Source organism: Scomber scombrus, chromosome 2 (genome assembly GCF_963691925.1).
Source record: "Scomber scombrus chromosome 2, fScoSco1.1, whole genome shotgun sequence".
NCBI lineage: Eukaryota > Metazoa > Chordata > Actinopteri > Scombriformes > Scombridae > Scomber > Scomber scombrus.
In genome coordinates, this window is record NC_084971.1 from 11572154 (window position 1) to 11592592 (window position 20439).

The following is a 20439-nucleotide window of genomic DNA, read 5'->3' on the forward strand; positions in this document are numbered from 1 at the left end:
AAATGGTTCCTATGGAAACACTCAGAAACTGTTGTGACTTGCGATCCGGAGTCTAAGATGGACTCACATGGTAGACCTTCCAGGAAGACCGAAGCTGCACAACGAGGGCCTATAAGTCCAGGAGGTATGAGTGGCTCTGTGTTACTGTCAGTTTCCAATGTTTGTGTCATTACTATTTCTTGCACTCTATCGGGACAGGGATTTTCTGTGGTTTCAGCTCCTGGGTGTCCCACAGCAGGAGCTGCTACAAGTTTAAAGTGAAGGGTGAAGCAGCCTGCTGAGCTAAAAACATGTCTTGCCTCTCTCTGAGTTCTGCATTTTTTCTGCGAACCAGTGTGGGGTTTGGTTCGTTTGAGCAATGAGCAGCGATATGGTTGTCTTCCCCGCACTTAAAGCAGAACCACGCTCTTGGCATTCCAGGGGCTCTGAAGGGCCTCTTCATGCCACTGGTGCTGGTCGCAAGACAGTCTTTCTTTTGGGTATTCTCACTCTCTTTCTGATTCTGGGTTAGCTTCTCAACTCGTTTTGTTAGCTCAGCTATCATATTTTCAAGCTTAGGAGTTTCATCCTGTTTTGGCTTTGGCACTGGGGAAGGCATGCTATTATGAGTGGGGTTTTCTGACTTTTTGCTTAACTTTTCCACTTGTCTAGTTAGCTCATTCACTTTCTTTTCAAGCTTTGATGCCTCATTTTGCTTTGTGTTAGGTGATGGGACAGGCTCACCATCATAGGAGGGCATATCGGAAATGTAGTGGGCATGTGTAGTAGCTTTTGTAGTACCTAAGTGCTTTTTCATCCTGTCTAGCTTTGCTGAACGGCGATCTTCCTCAGTCCTTAACATGAGGAGGAAGTCAGGGAAAGACGGTGGGTTGCTCTTTTTGTTCTCTAATTGTAGACTTATGATAATGCTGTGGTCCCAACAGCCCCTACAGAACTGTCTGAGTAACTGGTTGTTGGAGTGTTCAGCTGAGGCTCCCCCTCTAGAAATTGCTCGTGTGAGAAGGTTGTGAAGCCTGTTCAAGTATGCTGAAGGCTTCTCTCCATTGTTTTGATTAGAACTGAGAAAAGCTGCAAATAACTCCTCACCATCTTCCACGATGCCGAAAGCAGAATCAAGCTGCTTGACATAAGCACTTGGTGGTGAGGAGATCCCAAGAGGTTTTACAACATCAACAGCTGGGCTCAGTAAGCTTTCAAGGATTTTTCTCACCTTGTGAGCATCATTCAAGGAAGTATCACTGAGAAGGAGGTCAGCTTGGATACGCCAGGTGTCATAGTCCACTTCACCATTTGGCCTTGGCACCCGGCCGGAGAATGTGCGCATTCTGATTTGTGGGGATGATGAAGTGGTTGACTCACTTCGGATGACATGTTCCACAATCACTTTCTGGATAGATAGATAGATACATTCTCGTCAATGTGAACTGGGCTCACTGGCACACTAGCAGGTGTACTACGAACCTGTGTGGCCTCTGCCAATTCACTTTGGTCACCTCCCATTGTGTCATTGTTGGGTGTGTTACTATCTTGAGTTGCATGTTGCTGTGCATCACTATTCTGTGAATGGCATGTAGTGTTTTGGCTCTCTTGCAACTCGCTCTGAAGTACACTTAAGAAGCCTGCCTTGCCACTACCTGCAACGGACTCTAGCTCACTCAGGTACCTACGGACAATCTCTTTGCCTATCTCTTCCTGACAGATGTCTCTGATGGTCCTTACTGACCACGTCACAGTAGGGTCTTTGGGACTTGGTAAGTCACCTAAGGTAATGGGATCTACCCTAGAGATGGACCTCTCGGATTCGTACTCTATCAGGGCTCTACCCTCTGGCTGTCCCAGCTCATTAGGGATCCTGACTATCTTGGAAATGTTCCCATTGACTTCAAATACCTTAGCTATCTCTTCACCTGTGTAATCTCTTCCAATACCTGTTACAAACAGGGAGCTCGGACCATGAACATCAAACCTGTTGGAAATATCCATATCTAACTCAGTGAAATGAATTCACTTAAAGGGTGCGTGTGTGGGTCAAAAGATCAAGTGGCCACTAATAACCAATCTCCTGGCTAGCTCGCCACTTTATGTAACCTGTGTGTCACTTTCCCCTCTAGAAAGGGTTCCTATATTGCTGATCTTGGCTTAAGTATCTATAGTATTTAAATCTGGGGTTCTCTGAAATACCTCAGACCAAAAACCTCACAGTTCAATATGATTTCAGGTTTACTCAGATTCTAGGTTCACTGTTCACTAGGTTCGGTAAGGAGATTGGCAGTAGCAGACTCTACGAGGAGAGACACAAGACCTCCAACCCACACAACACACACACAACCACTGACTTAGAAAAAGGTGTATTTATAAAAAGAATATCATATCATGGCATATCACTTCTCAGATACCTTTCTCATATATATTCAAGTACCTCTTCAAAGGACAAGATTGTTTGACCCAAATCTTAACTCAAAATACCATGAAAATAGGATAAAATAAATGAGTGGTTCACCAACATTTGTAGTGGTTAGAAAATAAAATAAATATTAAATTCTCAGTGCTCCATACACAAATTAAATGTATCCACAAGTGGACCAAAATACACTTATGTTCCAGTTATTAGTTTAAATGTCAGTTTTAGTTTTCCTTTAATTTTCAGTCCCTCTTGTCTTCAAGAACAAAAAATGACCTGAGATCTCAGTGGAAAAAAGTATCAAAATAAAATAGAAAAAATCCTCCTCAGTTTGAGTTCCTTTGATTTTTATCCCTACCGTCCCTTGGACTGGCACAACCTACACTTGTCAGCGTCCTGACAAGATGAAGGCATCCACGACAGCGTTGGCGACCTGGACCAGAAGATGAAGCAGCTCCACGATGTCCAGATAGAATCACCCCTCAATAAAACCAGCCAGGATACTCGGGTGATTAGAAGAAAACACCCGCTGTAGCATCTCATGTGCTCCTCTTTCCACAGCAACCCTGCAGCTTGCAGTAGTTTTCTTCCTCTCTGGCGATACACCAGTTCGGTTTTAACTTATCTAAATCTTATTTTTAAAATACTTATTTCACTCTTTTCAACAAGGAAAACCACGTCTGCGTCGCGTATGCTGCAGCATTGAGGGAAGACTGGATACTTCTCTGCACGCAGTCGTCTAGCTGGCAACCTGCCTGTGATGCATTCAGGGAACATCAGTAATTTTCAGGGTTTACCGATTATCTGCATAAGTGGCATTTAGGGAAATCTGTAACTGAAACTACAGAAAATAATCTGGGTTACATGTGCATGAAAACATTTGGTCATCTAGGCACCATGAGTGAAGATACTTCACAGACTGCACTCAGTCTCTGTGTTATCAGTGAAGCATGTTCAGTGCATGGTCACATGACTTGCCAGACCACAGACCAGGTACAAATGGATGCTAACGAGCAGCCGATGCTGAACTGGCAAAAAAAAAAGATGACCTCTGTTATATGGTGATAATTTGGATTTGGAAAACATCTCAAATGAAAATCTCTATGTCATGCAGCAGCACAACAAATTTATATCAGCACCTTAAACAGCACAAAGAAAAATATGAATGCATCACAGTGAAAGCGCTAACTAATAAAGAGACAACAACTTAAGGCTGAGGCCTGTAAACAAAACAAAACACAAACCGACTCCATAACGTACTGCTTGGCAAAAGACATGATGCCCCTGTACTCAAAAAAAGGATTTCAGAAAATGATCCAGACCTGAGGATCACACTGGCTACAATATAGCCTTAGGCTTTAAAGAGGCATTGACTGCATGGGACTTGTGTGAGGAGCTTCAGGTCGTTATCACAACAGATAACACTGTGAAAGCGGTGGAGCTTAATCAATGGACATAAACTTTACCTTGCTATTGGTATTTGTTTATCATATCACAATCGCAATCACAATATTTTCCACAATAATTGCAAAATGACTTTTTCACCAAATCATGCAGCCCTAGTATGGTAGTAAAGTAATTTCAACTTTTTTCTGATCTTCAGTTTTGGCTTACTGTAGGTATATTGCATTTTCTTGTTTTATTGATACTTTGTGGTTTTAAGTTACTGCCTCCTATTGTTGTTTTCTTGTGGACCCCAGGAGGATAGTGACAGTTAATAGGGATCCAAATAAAGAAGCTTGAAAATAAAGTTAATCATTTGAACATTTGACCTAGACTTTCTCTTTCTAAAATTGTAAGCTATTGTTTTGTGTGCCTTGCCTTGTACAGTTATGTGCCCTATGACTGCTGTATTCCTAATGAGTTTTTGAGGGTTCACCCATAGCCATAACATACGTTGAAAACCCTGTACTCATGTAGAGAACTTGTTGGTCAGTCCCAAATATATGTGTTTTGTAATTTGAATAACATTTCTCCCCAATTCACATAGTAGCCACATTTATAACTTGTCCTCTAACCGTCATATCAACAAATAGGGTTAGCCTACAAAATTAGAGGTCTGGTGGTCTGCATGAAAAGGGCTGAATTATTGTCCCAGTCTGCCACCGACTCCATTATACTGAAATACAAAAGAAAGCTAACTTTCTTTTCTTTTTAAATTTCTGAAGAATAAACTGGTCTGACAAGTGACATCTTATTTTAAGATCTCTGTATGACTTTTATTATTTTTTAATTGTATGTTTTTATGCTTCCAATTTTTACTGTTAAATCATCTGATATTGTGTTTTTATGTAAGGCACATTAAGTTGCCCCTGTGTATGAAATGTGCTATTTAAATAAACTGCCTTGCCTTGCCTTGCCTTACTGTGTATGCATTTATTCATCATTTTTAACATGCACAACTATGTGTTCTTATGTGAAACATCAAGAGCCCTGTGTAATATACAAATAGAACTAGGCTGGTGGATTATACAGGTACAATCATCAGCATGTACAGGAGAACAAGTAATTCTTTGATATTCTAGCTGCAGTAGTCAAAGCATGAATTTGTAATTATTTTGTTTACAACATCACTGTATCACTGTACAGTATCACTTTGGTGGTTATTAGTGAGTCTTTAAATCCAGTCCACTCATATATCTTCATCTCAAAAACCTGAATGCACTCTTGATCTGCTGTCCTCCTTGAACCAGTTTGATGAAAGGAAAATAATTTTCAAGGAAGTCGCATTTCATTGCAGCCCCCCCCCCCCCCCCCCCCCCTCTCTCTCTCATCTTCTATGCCATTCTGTCTCTATGAAGGGTGATAAGCTGCTTCCTCAGGAGAGGCTCCACATAGCCCTGCCGAAGCACTACTATCTCCCATCTCATCTCATTGAAAGGCCTTTTCAAGGTTTTCAGCTGCGTAATGAACTGACTGATTTTGACCACCTTGCTGTTTATCATATTGGTGGTTTGAGTCACTTTTTGTGCTGCATACTAAAACTGTATCAGCAAGAATGACAAAGGTCATTATAATCAAATAATTCTTATGATCCAGATCAAATAACTGTATGAAGCTTTTAATTGAAACATAGATAATATATTGTAACATAATTTTAAACCTGATTAAAAGTCTGTTGTTATTCAGTGGGAGGCAATTACAATATGATGAGAAGCACAACAAATAAATTGTATGAATGGTAATCTGCCATTGTGTTATTTTGGTATTGAGATCGTAATTAGACTGTGAATATTCACCACTGAGGAGGCTTCTCTGAAAGGCAATCTGTAAATAGTGCTTATATTCAGAAAGAATGGCCTAATTAGTACAATTATTATTATAGTTATTTGCTTTAATTAATTTATATTTGTCCCACACAATGAAATACAACAATGAACTGTGGATCAACATTTTGATTTACTTATCCACTGTTCCCGGCTTTGCAAACAAGCGTATTTTTGGACAATCATAAACATGTTACCACGGCCACAGAAAATATGAATTCCTACTTTGCTTGCAGGTATCTGTTAAATATTTATATCAAGAAACCCCAAATAATTATGGTCAGCAGTTTATCCATCATGCTTAATCAGTGTGCATTTTATGCTAAACTGCAGGAAACCATAACAGAAGTGTTTGGCGCTACATTTCCAATTGGCACTTGAAGCTAAAAACTGGCTAAACTGACTACAGCAACTACTTTAAAAAACTAATATCAACAAAATAGCACTTTTTATTTGTTTGTTTGTTTTTTGATTGGGGTAAGGAGGTAGGACTTCTCCTTTGCCTTATTTATGGCTCATCATTGTAATTTCTGTCTTATCAAATCTTTCTTATCTTTACAAGAACTTCTTGAGGTCATAAATTATTGCAAAGTAAGTGTACACACACACACACACGCACGCACGCACGCACGCACGCACGCACACACGCACACACACACACACACACACATTCATGTTTAAAACTTTGGTATGACAGTTTCACTCTGCTCAGATTTAACCGTCTGTTGTAAGTTTATTTTAAGCCTCATTCTCTTTAAATATTTAACCATCTAAAAAACGTGTTTGTTTTCAAACTCATGATTATATAGCCAGATAATTTCATTGTGACATTAGATACATAAGGCCCCACAGCTCTAATGTGTATGTCTCTTTGTGCTGGTCAAACTGCTGCTGCCACAATATAGTTAGTTATTCAACAAAGACATAATTTTTAATTGCATTGACAATTAATTTTACATGTAAAAAGTTTAAACTATATCAATTAACTGCTTTAAATTCACTGAAGACGGAACCGCAGTAGTGCTGCAGAAACCAACATAGTTCATTCTGAGGGTTATAGATCATCAGATCAATTGACCCACTTTTTTTTCACAAAAAAACATATAGAAGTAAAAAGGGGGGCTGAATCTTAATGTAATTAATTTAAAAAAGCAAGACCCTTTTCTGCCTTATTAATACCCCCCACTCCTCCTCCCTCCCCGACTTAGAAGTTTAGTAGAAGGCAAGTTTATTTGTATAGCACATTTTATCCAAAAAGAAGAACTTTCTTCTCATTTGTTATTATTTTGTTCAGGTCATCCTTTTCCAGGTTGACCTGGCTCACCTTCCTCTGCAGAGTTTTCAGCTCAGCAGTGACCTCCTCATCTCTCAAAATCTACTCTGCATTTAAGGCCATCAAAGTTGTAGGAACATGTGCCAGCCATCAAGTTAACACATATGCTTTGTTGAGGACTCAGAAAACGGAAACTTGTTGTGCCATATTTTTCTAATTGCCTTATTTGCAACACATCCTCAGCATTAAATGTCCACATAGGTCAATTGCAGCTGCACTCCAGAACGACCTGCACTGTAGCTGCGTTTTCAGAATAACCCAAAACTATTACAAATCATGTTAAAAATAATTATTTACAAACACTGCTTGGTTAGGGTTAGAGAAAGATCATGGTTTGGTTTAAAATGATAATTTCAAATGTGTTTTCTTCGTCCTTAAATTTACAAACTTTTGTTGTCATGGCAACAGTAAACTACCTGCCAATCACTATTACAGGTTTTAAAAAACCCCTCTGATTTGTGGTTGGAAACATGATACAGCAGTCTCCTACAGCTAAGTCTACTTTTTGCCAGATAGTGTAAATAGGTTGTTTTTATCAGCTAAATTTCAGACTTATACTGTCATTTTTCTTGTGAGGAGAGGCTGCCTATTTGGCCTAGATGTTCCGATATGGACTCTTCATTTAGCCATGTTTTGTGTCCACTAACTCCTAAAGGAATAATCTGTTTTTTTAGCTGCTTAACCACAGTATGTCCGCTAGCAAGTCACTATCTTTTGTCTATCTGCAATTTGGTGCTGGGCCGGCAGAGCACAGAGGGTTTATCAGAGCTATTTTGCTGAAAACAACTGCCTACTGCTGCTGAAAATGGGGCTGGTGAGATGGGAGTTATGGGCTGGAAAAAACAAAACAATGAAAGACACTGAAATGCTCTGTGGAGCTGAAGGGAACTGTATTGTCTAGTAGCGCTATGGAGCAATGTTTTTATGTGTGTGTTGGCATTTTGTTTGGTTCATGGACGCACACGAGGGCACACATGCACACAGAGGACATAATACACATTCCTGCCAATGGTTTCACATTATTCCACTGATCAACAGGTAACAGAGGAAATGTGACAATTATTCAGCAAAAGGAGGGAAGGTCTGTTAGCATTCACTCACAGATGTGAATTATGCAGATTTCTAAATGTTCATAAACATGACTTGGCAAATGTTTTATGTGGAAGGAAATGCATGCTTGAATGTTAGATATTCTGAAATTCAATATAGTCACACTGGTGAGGGCAGGCTATTGTTGTCATCAGTGCCTCCATCATACCTGATCTCCTTTGCCATTTCCATTACTTCACTATTCATCATAGTGATGGTGTCATCACACTCCTTCAACATACGGCATATTCCCACAGGTTTTGATGATCTGATATAATGAATGAATTTATGATACGTGAACAGAAACCCCATAAGAATAGTCTGATGTGATTTGACATCCAATTAAGTTCAAGCAATTTAGATTTACATATTGGGCTCACTACATGAAATAGATACCTTAAAAATGAAAAATACATGAAAAATACAGTTTATATCTGCCCCTCCTGTAATATACTGTAGATGGATCATGCAGTTATAGTAAAGTGACATTTAAGTTTGAATTTACTGTTTTACTTATTTTATTGCTTCGCTTATTTAAAATAAAGGTGACCACAAAATGGAAATTAATGATAGTTGAGAGCAACTGCCTCTGATTAGTAATATATTAGGTAAATATAACTATGTATATGCTTTGCACCTGTGCAGCATATTAAAAGGGAATTTGGCTATTGTGGGTGTTGAACGCTGTGCCATTATTCAAACGTTTATTTAAAAGGCCAACAGGAACTCATTTGTGAAGGCCTGATGTGTATTAATGCACCATCAATAAATCATTGCCACTTCAAATTCAAAAATATTTCAGCAGATTACTGTATTGAAAGAGAATCATTTCTGAGAAGACTGGTAGTATCTACCACTACACTATATCAGAGTACATTTCCAGTGTGTCCCGTGTATTCCAAAGACTATCTGCAGCATTACCTGACCATCCTGAGTGAAACACAGGATGTAGCACTGTCATGATCAAAATCATCTTATTATTAGTGTTACCACTCTCTGCCTCTCTTCTGTACTTTTCCTTTACCAAACATCAAAAACCACTGGTCAATAAATGTTTTTAAAGATTTTGTTTTTGTTCTTCTTGCCTTAATTTCAAAGTAGATGGCATAAAGGCTGACAGGAAACAGGGAAAGAGAGAGGGGAATGACCTGCAGCAAAGGTCCCTTGCCGGAATCGAACCAGGGATGCTGCCATTATGTGGCATGCGCAGTAATCACAGAATCGCAGAAATATATGCTTGAAATAAGTTTTTGGCAGCACAGTGTGATCAATTTTGTATAAATGAACATTAAACAAGCTATTTTTCATTATTACTACACACACAATTTTTCAGTGTGGGCATCATGGCTAAATAAATAGAGGGTTAGTTAAACTCTTCCAAGGAGTCCTGGAAGAGCGGCTCTGTGGGTAAAAGAGTTCCCAATAAAATCAGCTAAGATTAAGCACTTACCGACTCCAAGTTTACCATATTGTAATTTTCTTAATGAATCCAATGAGACTTGTTCAGTCATTAACATTTATTGAGTATTAATGGAGGTCCAACCATTTACATCAACAAATCATTACACAGTTGGATTTGGCAGAGCGGGCTCAGCTACCCAAAGGACTCCAAGCTGCAGAATGAGCTTAAGAGGGGGAGAGCGGTAAAGAACCCTCACGGGTATCAAGAACAGAAAATAGCCAGACACTTATTACTGAGATGTGAAAAATGCATGCTACATATGGCAAGAGATGCCATCAAGTATGATGAATAAGAAAACCAAATTGAGAGGAAGCTGTGCTGGTGGAGACATAAGGACAATCAGTAATAGCAGCAAACAACCCATGTGCAGAGCAGCAGCAGCAACATGAAGGATCAGAGGAATTTAAGTGTGAGCACGTTAGATGATAAAGAGCATCACTGAGTTGTTTTCAATATAATTACTGCTGGTAAGACTCAGCTGATGCCGCCCAGCTGACGGTGTGCAAGTGCTTCGCCTTCTAAAGGAGGTGCTGTTTGTGGTATTTATGACGTATGGAAAATACAATGCATAGTTCAATTGTAATCGGTGCCTGATAATTAATGCAAATCAGTGCCGCTACTCAGTCAAATAAAGGGAAAAAGATAGTTGCCATTATAAAATGTGTATGAGTATGTGTGTGGTCAGTGTAGCAGGAAGCTACTGAATATTAATTACAGTTATCCTAGACAATTTTCTATTTAGCAGCACATGGATCAACAATCGAAGATCACAACCATATACACACATGCTCATCAGGGGGTTTGCTGCATATTTGGATCAGAGAACGAATTTACACCCTGCAGAGTAATAGACGTGGGAAATTATGTCTGCTTGTTTGTGTGTGTATGAACATTTTGTGTGTGTGTGTGTGTGTGTGTTATCATGTGAGTATATGTCAGTATTTAGCCTCCCTCCAAATACTAAGAAGGGAAACTTTTTTGAAGCAGAGGTTATGATGCCTACAAGGCTGCCAAAGATTCATCAAAGTCCAGCAGACCCACTGGTTATGCAGAACCAGTGAAGAGAGGCAGCTGCGGAGATCAAACTGTGGAGAGAGCAATCCAAAGTGAGTCATAGATCTACCTGAATCAATGAGAGAGATGAAATGAAATGTTTCATCTCTGTTGAAAGAAAAAAGAGAGCGAAAGAGGGGGGAACGAGCTTGTGCCTGATTCTGTTCTGAACTCCCACTAAGTCCAGATAGTGCCGGTGGATTTTGGGTAGGAGGGGTGGTTCTGTCTACCTGTTTGCATCATGCCACAGTCTCCTGCATGGCTACATTACGACTGTGTCATTTCCTCAGCATTTTGGTTTGTGTGTGTTGCACATAGAGGGATGGGGCGGAGAGTGAGCCATATGCCGGGCCATATGTCTGCAGGGGTTCTGCTGTGTCTGCCTGGGGGGAAAGTAAACATGTCTGAGACACACACAAACACACGAGTAAACACCAAGCTGAGATCCTACTTTTGATGACACCATTTTATATTTTCTCTGTATCCCCAAAGGCACAGGCAAGAAAGGAACCGCCAAATGCTAATAATGTATCAAATATATTGCAATTACAAGTATTACAAGTATACAGCACATAATCGTTGTATTTTATAGACACACAGTTATGCAAAAAAGCATGTACAAACACAAAATTTGTGTTCAGAAGTCAGTACTGTCGTAACATGAATAGTTGCACCATTATTTAAGATTAATTTCATTCAAATTACTCCTGTGACAAAACGTTGGTATTTGATGCCCCAGGAATGAGAATGGGCTGATACCACACAATCCTTTATTATATCATGTTTTACTCCTTATCCCAGTGTTGTCCTGTGTTTTGAATGAAAAACAATTAATGCAAGAATACTGGCTGCCTACCACATTACTGTCAGGGCACTACAAGCTGTGGATTCCTTCATAGCTGTTTTACAACCAATATTGTGGTGGTCTGCCAGCTAACAACTGTTGCTTGGCAGAGTTTGTGCCAGCTTCCTTTTGCCTATTTTATCAATGAGCTGTTTCCAGTGTCTGGCTTGTCAATGTCTGTTAGGGGGTGACTGATTCTTAAAAAAGAAAACATTCAGCTCTTGTGACACTCCAACCTACTTTACCAATTCACAATAACTTAATGTCACTGCTCCCATTTGTGACAATGATCTGGCAGTGTTTACAGAGAGTGGACGTTGGTTGATATAAGTGGGTCTTTTTGGTTGAAGGTTGATATCTTGAAACAGTAGGCCACCCTGCCCAGACTTTAATGAAGCCTAAAATATGCTCATCATTATCCAAATGGCTCTATCATGGACAATTTGTTCAAACGTAGTAACTGAAATGGAGTGCAGGTAATTTTTCTCCAATTTTCCCATCAGGTTTTCATTTACCATGGTGAGTGCATCCTCTAATTCAAGTTTACTTTAGCAAATGTCAGTTATTTCACACCCCTCTAATCACTTCCTTACTCATATGCTTCAATATTGCAATCCATTTTTCTCCAGTTCTGGCTCAGGGAGAGTATAAATGAGTTTGTGATAATGCAAATACTGCCAGGACCCAATGTCATATCTCAACATGAAATAAATGGCATCCCAAGAAATAACACTTGTAACCAATCAGCACTTTCCATTTCAGACCATGTGATGGTGTAATATTGGTTTTGGGGAGTGGCGTGCCTCAATATGGTGATTGATTGCAATGAGCATGCAGCATAGTTTCATGTCTGTGGTGCATTTTTTCGTGCATGAAAGCATAAACACATATTCACATTTGCATGGTTTTACGATAAATCCATCTGTATTTGATATACGACTTTAAATAGAGGCTCTCAGCTTTAGCTTAGAGACTTCTACTCTAGCTGTCAGAGCATATGTGTGTGGGTGTGCATTCCCACATGTTCAGTGTTGCTGTGTGTATCTGTGTATTGGATGTTGGGATATTTATCTAGTGTGTCGGGCCCGCAGTTGTTGAGATTTCGCTACGATTTATCAATTTCACTGAAAAAAATATCATCAGCATTTTCTTCATAATAAATATATTATGGTGGGGCTTTCTGGGAAAATGGCGTGTGTGAATCTTTGTTGCTACAAATGTGTATGTGTGTGCAGCCCAGTATCTCCTAGAATTATACATGGCACTGGTTTACATCCAGTGCCAATGATCAGTGTCAATGCAGGATGCAGTATGTCCTATATGTAGCAAGTTGGATATTAAGAGATATTTAGGGATTTTTCAAGATTTAAAACAGTAGCCAGGTGCCCATATAACCAGTGACACGTGTTTTCTTGCTGTAATCATTCCTCCTTTTCATACTGACCATTAATAGATCCTTTCATAATGCACTTTCATTGTAAGTGATGGAAAATCCCCAGCGTTCTTTCTGTGCAAAAGTGTATTTTAAAACTAATATGAGTCTCCAGCCTTCCAAATGAGTCAAATGAAATGAATATCTTTCAAAGTTAGTCTTTGCTCCTATAACACCTGATGAAATATCCAAGACCATATCCAAACTTAAAGCTAACAAAACCCCTGGAGGAGACGGTTTCCCATCGGAGTGGTATAGAGCCTTTAAGCAGGAACTGATACCTCTCCTTACAGCTTCTTTTAACTGGACCCTCAAGGAAGGCCAATTACCACCATCTTGGAAAGAAGCAATCATTTCGTTAGTCCCCAAAGAGGGAAAAGATACAGAATACTGTAATAATTACAGACCAATATCAGTTCTTAACGTGGACTACAAGATATATACATCTATCATAGCACAAAGATATAAGACCCTTATGAATGACCTAATTGATGAAGACCAAACAGGTTTCATCGCAGGGCGCCAAACACAAGATAGCATTAGGAGGACAATCCAGATAATCAATACAATACAATCAAATAAGAACAGCGCAATTCTATTAAGTCTTGACGCTGAAAAAGCTTTTGATAGCGTTAATTGGAATTTCCTATATTTAGTATTAGAACGATTCGGATTTAACAAAGATTCAGTCAATTGTGTTAAAACTATTTACCAAAACCCTACAGCCAGGATAAAAGTTAATGGCAACCTAACAGATAGAATATTACTAGAAAGAGGTACCCGACAAGGATGTTGCCTATCTCCGCTCCTTTTCGCTTTATATATTGAACCGTTAGCACAGGCAATCAGACAGAATGAGAAGGTAAAAGGAATTAATATCAAAGGACAGGAACATACAATAAGTCTATTTGCGGATGATATTTTAATATATTTGGACCACCCCAACACAAACTTTATTCAATTAATGCACCTTATAAATGAGTTTGGGATCCACTCAGGATACAAAATAAATGTAAATAAGACGCAGATTCTGACCTTTAATTATACCCCATCCCTAGAAATCAAGAAAACCTACCAATTAAAATGGCACGCAAAAACTATAAAATATCTTGGTGTAACTCTAACAAAACGACTCTCTGACCTATACAAAGCAAATTACGATCAGATCCATCTCCAGATAAGTAGAGACATAGAAAGGTGGACAACCTTGCTATTAGATCTTAACTCAAGAATTGAAGTAATTAAAATAAATATTTTCCCTAGACTACTTTACTACTTTCTCTCTCTACCTATCAAGATTCCACAGGAAAAGTTCAAAATCTGGGATAAAATGATCTCCAGATTCATATGGAATGGTAAAAGACCACGGATAAAGTACTCTACGCTGCAATTGGGAAAAGAAAAAGGCGGTGGGACTCCCAAAATTAAAAGATTATTACCGTGCAGCACAATTAAGACCAATAATTATGTAGTGTGACAAGGACTATAATGCAAAGTGGAAAGATATTGAAAAGGTGGTGGCAGATACACCAACCCAGGCCCTGGTTGGCAATCTAAAACTAATGAAGTCACTACAAGAATGGATAGACCCAATAACTCTACACACACTGTCTATTTGGTTTGATTTTGTCAGACAACACAAATTAGAAAGGGACATAAAATTGTTAAGCTGGTTTTCTTATGATGACGGATTTAAGCCAGGTGTAAATGACTACAACTTCAGTGACTGGAGTAGGAAAGGGCTCACAGCAATGTGTAAACTAATGAAGAATGGACACATAATGAGCTTCCAGGAGCTGAAAACGGACTATGGCCTTGAAAATAGAGATCATTTTAGATTTCTACAGCTACGGGACTATTTTATAAAGGAAATACAAACTGTGAAAAATCTAAATGGTGTACTTGATGTAATGATCAGGACATACAATGGAACCAAACTGAAAGCAGTTTCAGTACTGTACCGAAACTTAAGAGACTCAGAAGATGTCTCCACTCTGTACATTAAGGAGAAGTGGGAGAAGGAATTGAAGATTAACATTACTGTAGAGGAGTGGCAGAGTATGTGTGAAGCACAGCACACAACCACAAATTCGAGAATATAGCGGGAATTCGGGTGGAAAAACCTGACCCGTTTTTTCATCACTCCCAAATTAAAAAGTAAACAAACAGGCTCCCAACACTCATGTTGGCGTTTATGTGGAGAAAGGGAAGCAAATCATACACACATTTTCTGGGGATGTCAGAAACTTAACCCATTTTGGGAAGACATACACGATATAATTAAGAACATCCTGGGTTATGAAATACCTAAAGAATGTGGTGTTATGTACCTTGGGAACTTGAATCAATATGTCCTGGTCAAAGACAGATATTTAATAAAAATAGTACTGGTCACATGTAAAAAAACAATAACAAGAAGATGGTATAAGACCGAGCCACCAGCTGTGAATGAATGGCTAGAAATCATTAGAGAAGTCCATAACATGGAGAGAATGACATATAGACTTAGAATGAAGGAAAATGTTTTTGTGACTAAATGGGAGAAGTGGACCCGATGGGACACAGTTGGGAATACCTGAAATCTGTCTTATTCATATTTTTTCTCTTGGATCTGTATACAGTGTAATTTAACAATGGACACATGTAGCCACGACTGCTGTACTTCTTTTTTTCTTATTCCTGTTTTTTTTTCCTTTTTGTGTTCTTTTTTCTCAGTTGTATCTGATTTTTCCAACTGCTCCACACGCAGAATGTAATTCATGGATCTACTGTTTATGTATACCTTGTTGTTTACATGTGGAGATGAAAAATTTCAATAAAAATTTAAGTTAAAAAAAAAAAAAAAGTTAGTCTTTTTTGTCTTATAAGTCTTTTTAGTGCCACATTTCCTCTTTTGTTACCATCCTTCTGCTATAGTTGAACAGAAAAACACTGTCTATCAAGACACAAAGAAGCACATTTTTACAAAAAGACTAATTAAGGAAGATGATCACTTTATTTGACTAACTCAGACAGCTGAATATTATCTTCAAATAAACTTTTAAATATTTTTTTTCCCAAATCATGGACTGTGGATTTTATATTGAAACCAAATTTAGAGGGGATCTTCTAATGGTCAGTATGAACAGGGGTAATGATTACAGTAAGCTCTGGAGGGTGGATGGCAACACAGTGCAGTTCATCCCCATCACAGACCTTCAATTAAAGTTCAAGTATGTATCTCTGACACCAAGTGTTTAGAAATGGTACTGCAGCCCACGTTCAAAACACTGGAGAGAGCTGTCACTCCTCGCAGAGTTGATGTTCACACGGGTTGCCAGTTGTTGGACATGATCCTGCACGGGCGGATCATACACAATGCGGAGTGAGGACGCGACCCACAGTGTAAGTTGACCGGCTAATGTGTATGTTATTATTACTCATTGTTGAACGTAACCGCAGTGAAACAATCAGAAAATAACGTGTTATTGATCTGATTCACCGGCTTCTTAAACAGGATTTCCACCGGGTCCGTCAGCGGCGCGGAACGGCTGCTCAAATTTAGTTGATTTGGTAATTTTCTTTGATTTTTGTGCTTATATCATGTGTCAGTAGGCTACGTAGCTAGATGGTGTCTTTATCTGTCTGTTTTATTCGTGTGTGTTGCTTAAATACGATCGGGAGGCTGCACAGGTTGTTTTATTTTGAAAGACGGAAGTTTATTATGCCGATTCTGTGTCTGACTTCCTGTCTGGTGCAATCTGCTCTGTTGAGCTTGTCGCAAGTTAGAAACGGCTCCGTCAAAAATAGAAATGTTGCGGATTGATAGCGCTGCGGCGCGGGGAGCCTCTGCTGGGACGTTGCTGGGACGTTGCTGAGACGCTCCTGGTGGAAATACTCTCATTGATTATAGTGCCACCTATCAGCTCCGGTGACCGCGGTGCAGCCGAAACGTGCTGCTGACGGACCCATTGGAAATTGGGCTTGACAGAGACAGCAGTGTAGAGTTGTCTGACTCCATAAACTTTCAGCCGTCTCCATGTTTCAAAGGTATCTCCTATACATACCCTTGTTTTTTTTCTCAAATTGTCAAAACGTATTTGAAAGTCATAACGAGGCTTTTTTTGGTTTTGTAACATCAGATCATTATCTGCAATGTTCCTAGCTGCAGCTCAGTGGCAACTGGCAACCTGGATGCTGAAACGCTACTGACTTCGTGATTGGTAGATAGGTGGTGGGTGGCGCATCAGGCCAAAACACAGAATGACAATATAAACATTACTTGTGGGCTGCCACTTAGCATTTCAAATGCGAATATTCTGGCTGGACTACTACTGTCAGTGATATCAGTGTTTGAAATTAACATTCCTTAATGTCTGGTGACATATCAGGGCCATTTTATGATTACTTGGAATATATTTCTTACATACGGCTCCTTTAACATTTGTTTTTCTTAACTGTGACCATGATCTCTACCTAACCTTAACATACTGCTGGTGTTAGATACAGGTATTGCAGAGAGTGAGAATTCTATAGTCTTTGTAGTTGGGTGTTAAAAAAATGACATGAATGTGTGATATTGATGTGTTTGTTCTTTCCTGGCAATAAGGTTGGTATGTGAATGTGTTGGTATGCAGTCTGTTCCCTTAGTAGCTACACTACTATGCTCGGAACAGCTAAACTTTAGGGAATCTGTGTGTATGTGTGTGTGTGTGTGTGTGTGTGTGACAGAGAGCGTACTTATGACACTTGGAGTTCATGACAAAAGTGCTGCACGAAACATTTTGATATCCTGCTATCTACTTGCTCCACAGAGGTGTGCACTTTAACGTACGGTTCTCCTAACCTTTTCTCTCCCCAGGCGGGTAACATCCAAACATTTCATAATTTCTTTTCTCTTCATCACCAACCATACACCTCTCTACCTCAATTTGCATGCCTGCTGGATTCCACCACATGTCCATTCTCCTCTAGGGTTACTTTCACATCAAACCCTCATTCACATCCCCAGTGACAACAATATCACATCCCCATTTTTCTTTGTGGTTATGGCAGATACAATCTGTTTGGGGTGTTTCAGAACAACTTTGATTCAAGATTTTGTGCTGACTCTAGTCTGCCACACCAGGGCAAAAGATGTGTAAATGTTCCCTTTTTCTGCACTGTACCTTATAGTTTCCTTTCACTTTTAGAGGCAGAGCTGCCCTGAAAACAGAATTAATTCCAGACATTGGATTTAGCCCCAATGCACGCAGAAAAAGACATCATTTTTCACACTACTGACATGTTGTAAATGGCAAATACAATTCACAGTATTATTAACCTACATACAGAATTGTATTAGTCTGAGGTGTCAAATACCAGTGACATCTATTTTTCATACACTGAAGATCAAGGGATTCATGATCCTGGATTGTCTGCAAGTAAGTGAACTCATCCACACTCAAGTATAAGTGATGTGAACTTCTGTGCCTTTTCGACTTTAACCAATGTGGTTTCATTCACCAAAGACAATTTCAGCTTCCAGTGTAGCTTTTCTTCTAAGATTCAAATGCTTGTGTAACAACATCTCCAGTATGTATTCTCATCACAAACATTCCAGCATTATTATGGAAAAATCTTAACCAAAGCATGTCATATTAATGGGAAAAAGGCTAAAATAAATCTGATCAGGCCTCAGAACTCAGAAAAAAAGTGTGAGATAACGCAGTAATCAAAGATTATTTAGTTACTTGAGGGCGGCAGAAACAAGTTTCAACACAACACTGACATATTACCACCAAAGTTGATGTTGGTCATTCATTATAGGAACCACTATAATGATAAAGCTGAAATCTAATCCAGATGATCCCACCCTGAGTCTCAATCCCTGGGTTTCTAGATACTCCAGTCAAGTTATGACACTAATTGGCACCCATTCATCCCTAACCAGTTGACCCCTTTCATCCCTATTATTCCACTTTTACATGACATTGACCAACCTCTGGCTCCTGTTCATACCCCCCAGCGATCGCCTTTCTTTGTACCCCCACTCTTCCCCAATAATCCCATTCTTCCCAAATCTTCATGCCAAACCCAATAAACTGTTATTTTGAATACCGCACAAATGCCATGGTCTTTGTTAGCGAAAAGGAAGTTAAGGTGGGTGTGGTAATTTATTTTAATAGCTTATCAATGAAAGTTTTTTGTGTATTTTATACTTGCATTGTTTCACTGTAAGCCTCAAAAAGACATCTGACATAATTAGGTTTTTGTGGTTACTTACAAATGAGTGCATGTGTTTGCATAGAAAGGATCCACATCCAGGTGTGATAACATTTCACATACTCACACTCACTCACATTGCTATTACAGTGATGAGATTTTAAGCTGTTAGAGAGATAAATGATGACAAATCCCTCTGGAAGAATGACAATCCTGCTCATTGACTGCCTCAAACCCCATGCTGTGAATGGATACTTCAGAGCTGGTCTGTCGCTGATAACTGAGGTGATGGTAAGCCATGTAGATCATTTTTGCGGTATTATCCTGAATACTGGGATTTTATTGGTTATGATTTAATAGTATTTTCAGGGCTGGATGAAAGACTGGCAGAAAATGTGTGTGTGTGAGAAAAAGAGGCCATCCAAGGTGAACAAAAAATATTTTATTCATGTTTTCATCAGCCTTGCCCTCCATTTCTCACATTCAGCCCATTTCACCCCTCAGGGTTACAATTAGGGATAAGATGTGTCCTCTACTCCCTCAGGGTGACAGACTCTCTGCCTTGGCCATGATGTTTCCTGCAGTCATCAGCATTTACCACATTAAAAACTATGTTATTTAAAGACCTAAACTCAGTCACACAGGACGTTTGGGCCATGCCTACCCAACATTTTTATCATGTAAAAATGCTAAAGGCCAGTTAAAATTGGAAGGTGTGTGTGTGTGTGTGTGTGTGTGTGTGTGTGTGTGAGTTGGGGGCGGGGGGCTGCTAAACATACTATATGTGGTTCAGCTGATATCTTCAAGCCTTTAGGATGAGGAGATTTTTACTGATGAGTGAGAAGTGGTGCAGTTACACATCTTGACCTTGTTGACCCCCTGGCTTTTCCTCCAATGCCACCAGCAGATCGACATTAGTAGTTTGGAGTGAAATGCCTTGACAGCTGTAGGATGGTTTGCCGTAAAATTTGGTGCAGATATTCAGGGTCTTTGTTTTTATGTTTCAGCAATGAGTGCTAGATACTGATACTAACTGCCCGAGTGCTAGATAGTTTCAGTTCCGTTGGCAACTGCTACCTGCTATTACAGATTGCAGCTGCAGCTAAGATGACCTATTGAATATCTGTATGTGGGCTATATAATGCCGTGTTGTGAAAAAAAGATGCTTTTCATGTTGTATGAATATGCATTTTGTTTATTGTGAGACTTCAGATATTGACTGATATCTTTTAATGAATGATTCAGGATTGTGTTGGTCTGGCCCTGAATGAATAGGAAAACAATATTTTTAGTGGCTTGGGTTGCCGTTGGAGGTTAGGTGCAGTTAGGTAGAACTGCAGCATGCTTCATAAGGTCTGAAACAACTAGGCACATCA

At 39.3% G+C, this 20439-nt stretch overlaps 1 protein-coding gene across 1 annotated transcript; it reads right to left on the reverse strand.

Annotated features, from left to right (window-relative positions):
* Positions 1–244: 244 nt before the first annotated feature.
* On the reverse strand, positions 245–1324 carry LOC134001933 (zinc finger CCHC domain-containing protein 12-like). The gene has a single exon (XM_062441127.1). It carries the CDS (start codon positions 1322–1324, stop codon positions 245–247), a length of 1080 nt encoding a protein of 359 aa, XP_062297111.1.
* Between the last annotated feature and the right edge of the window lie 19115 nt (positions 1325–20439).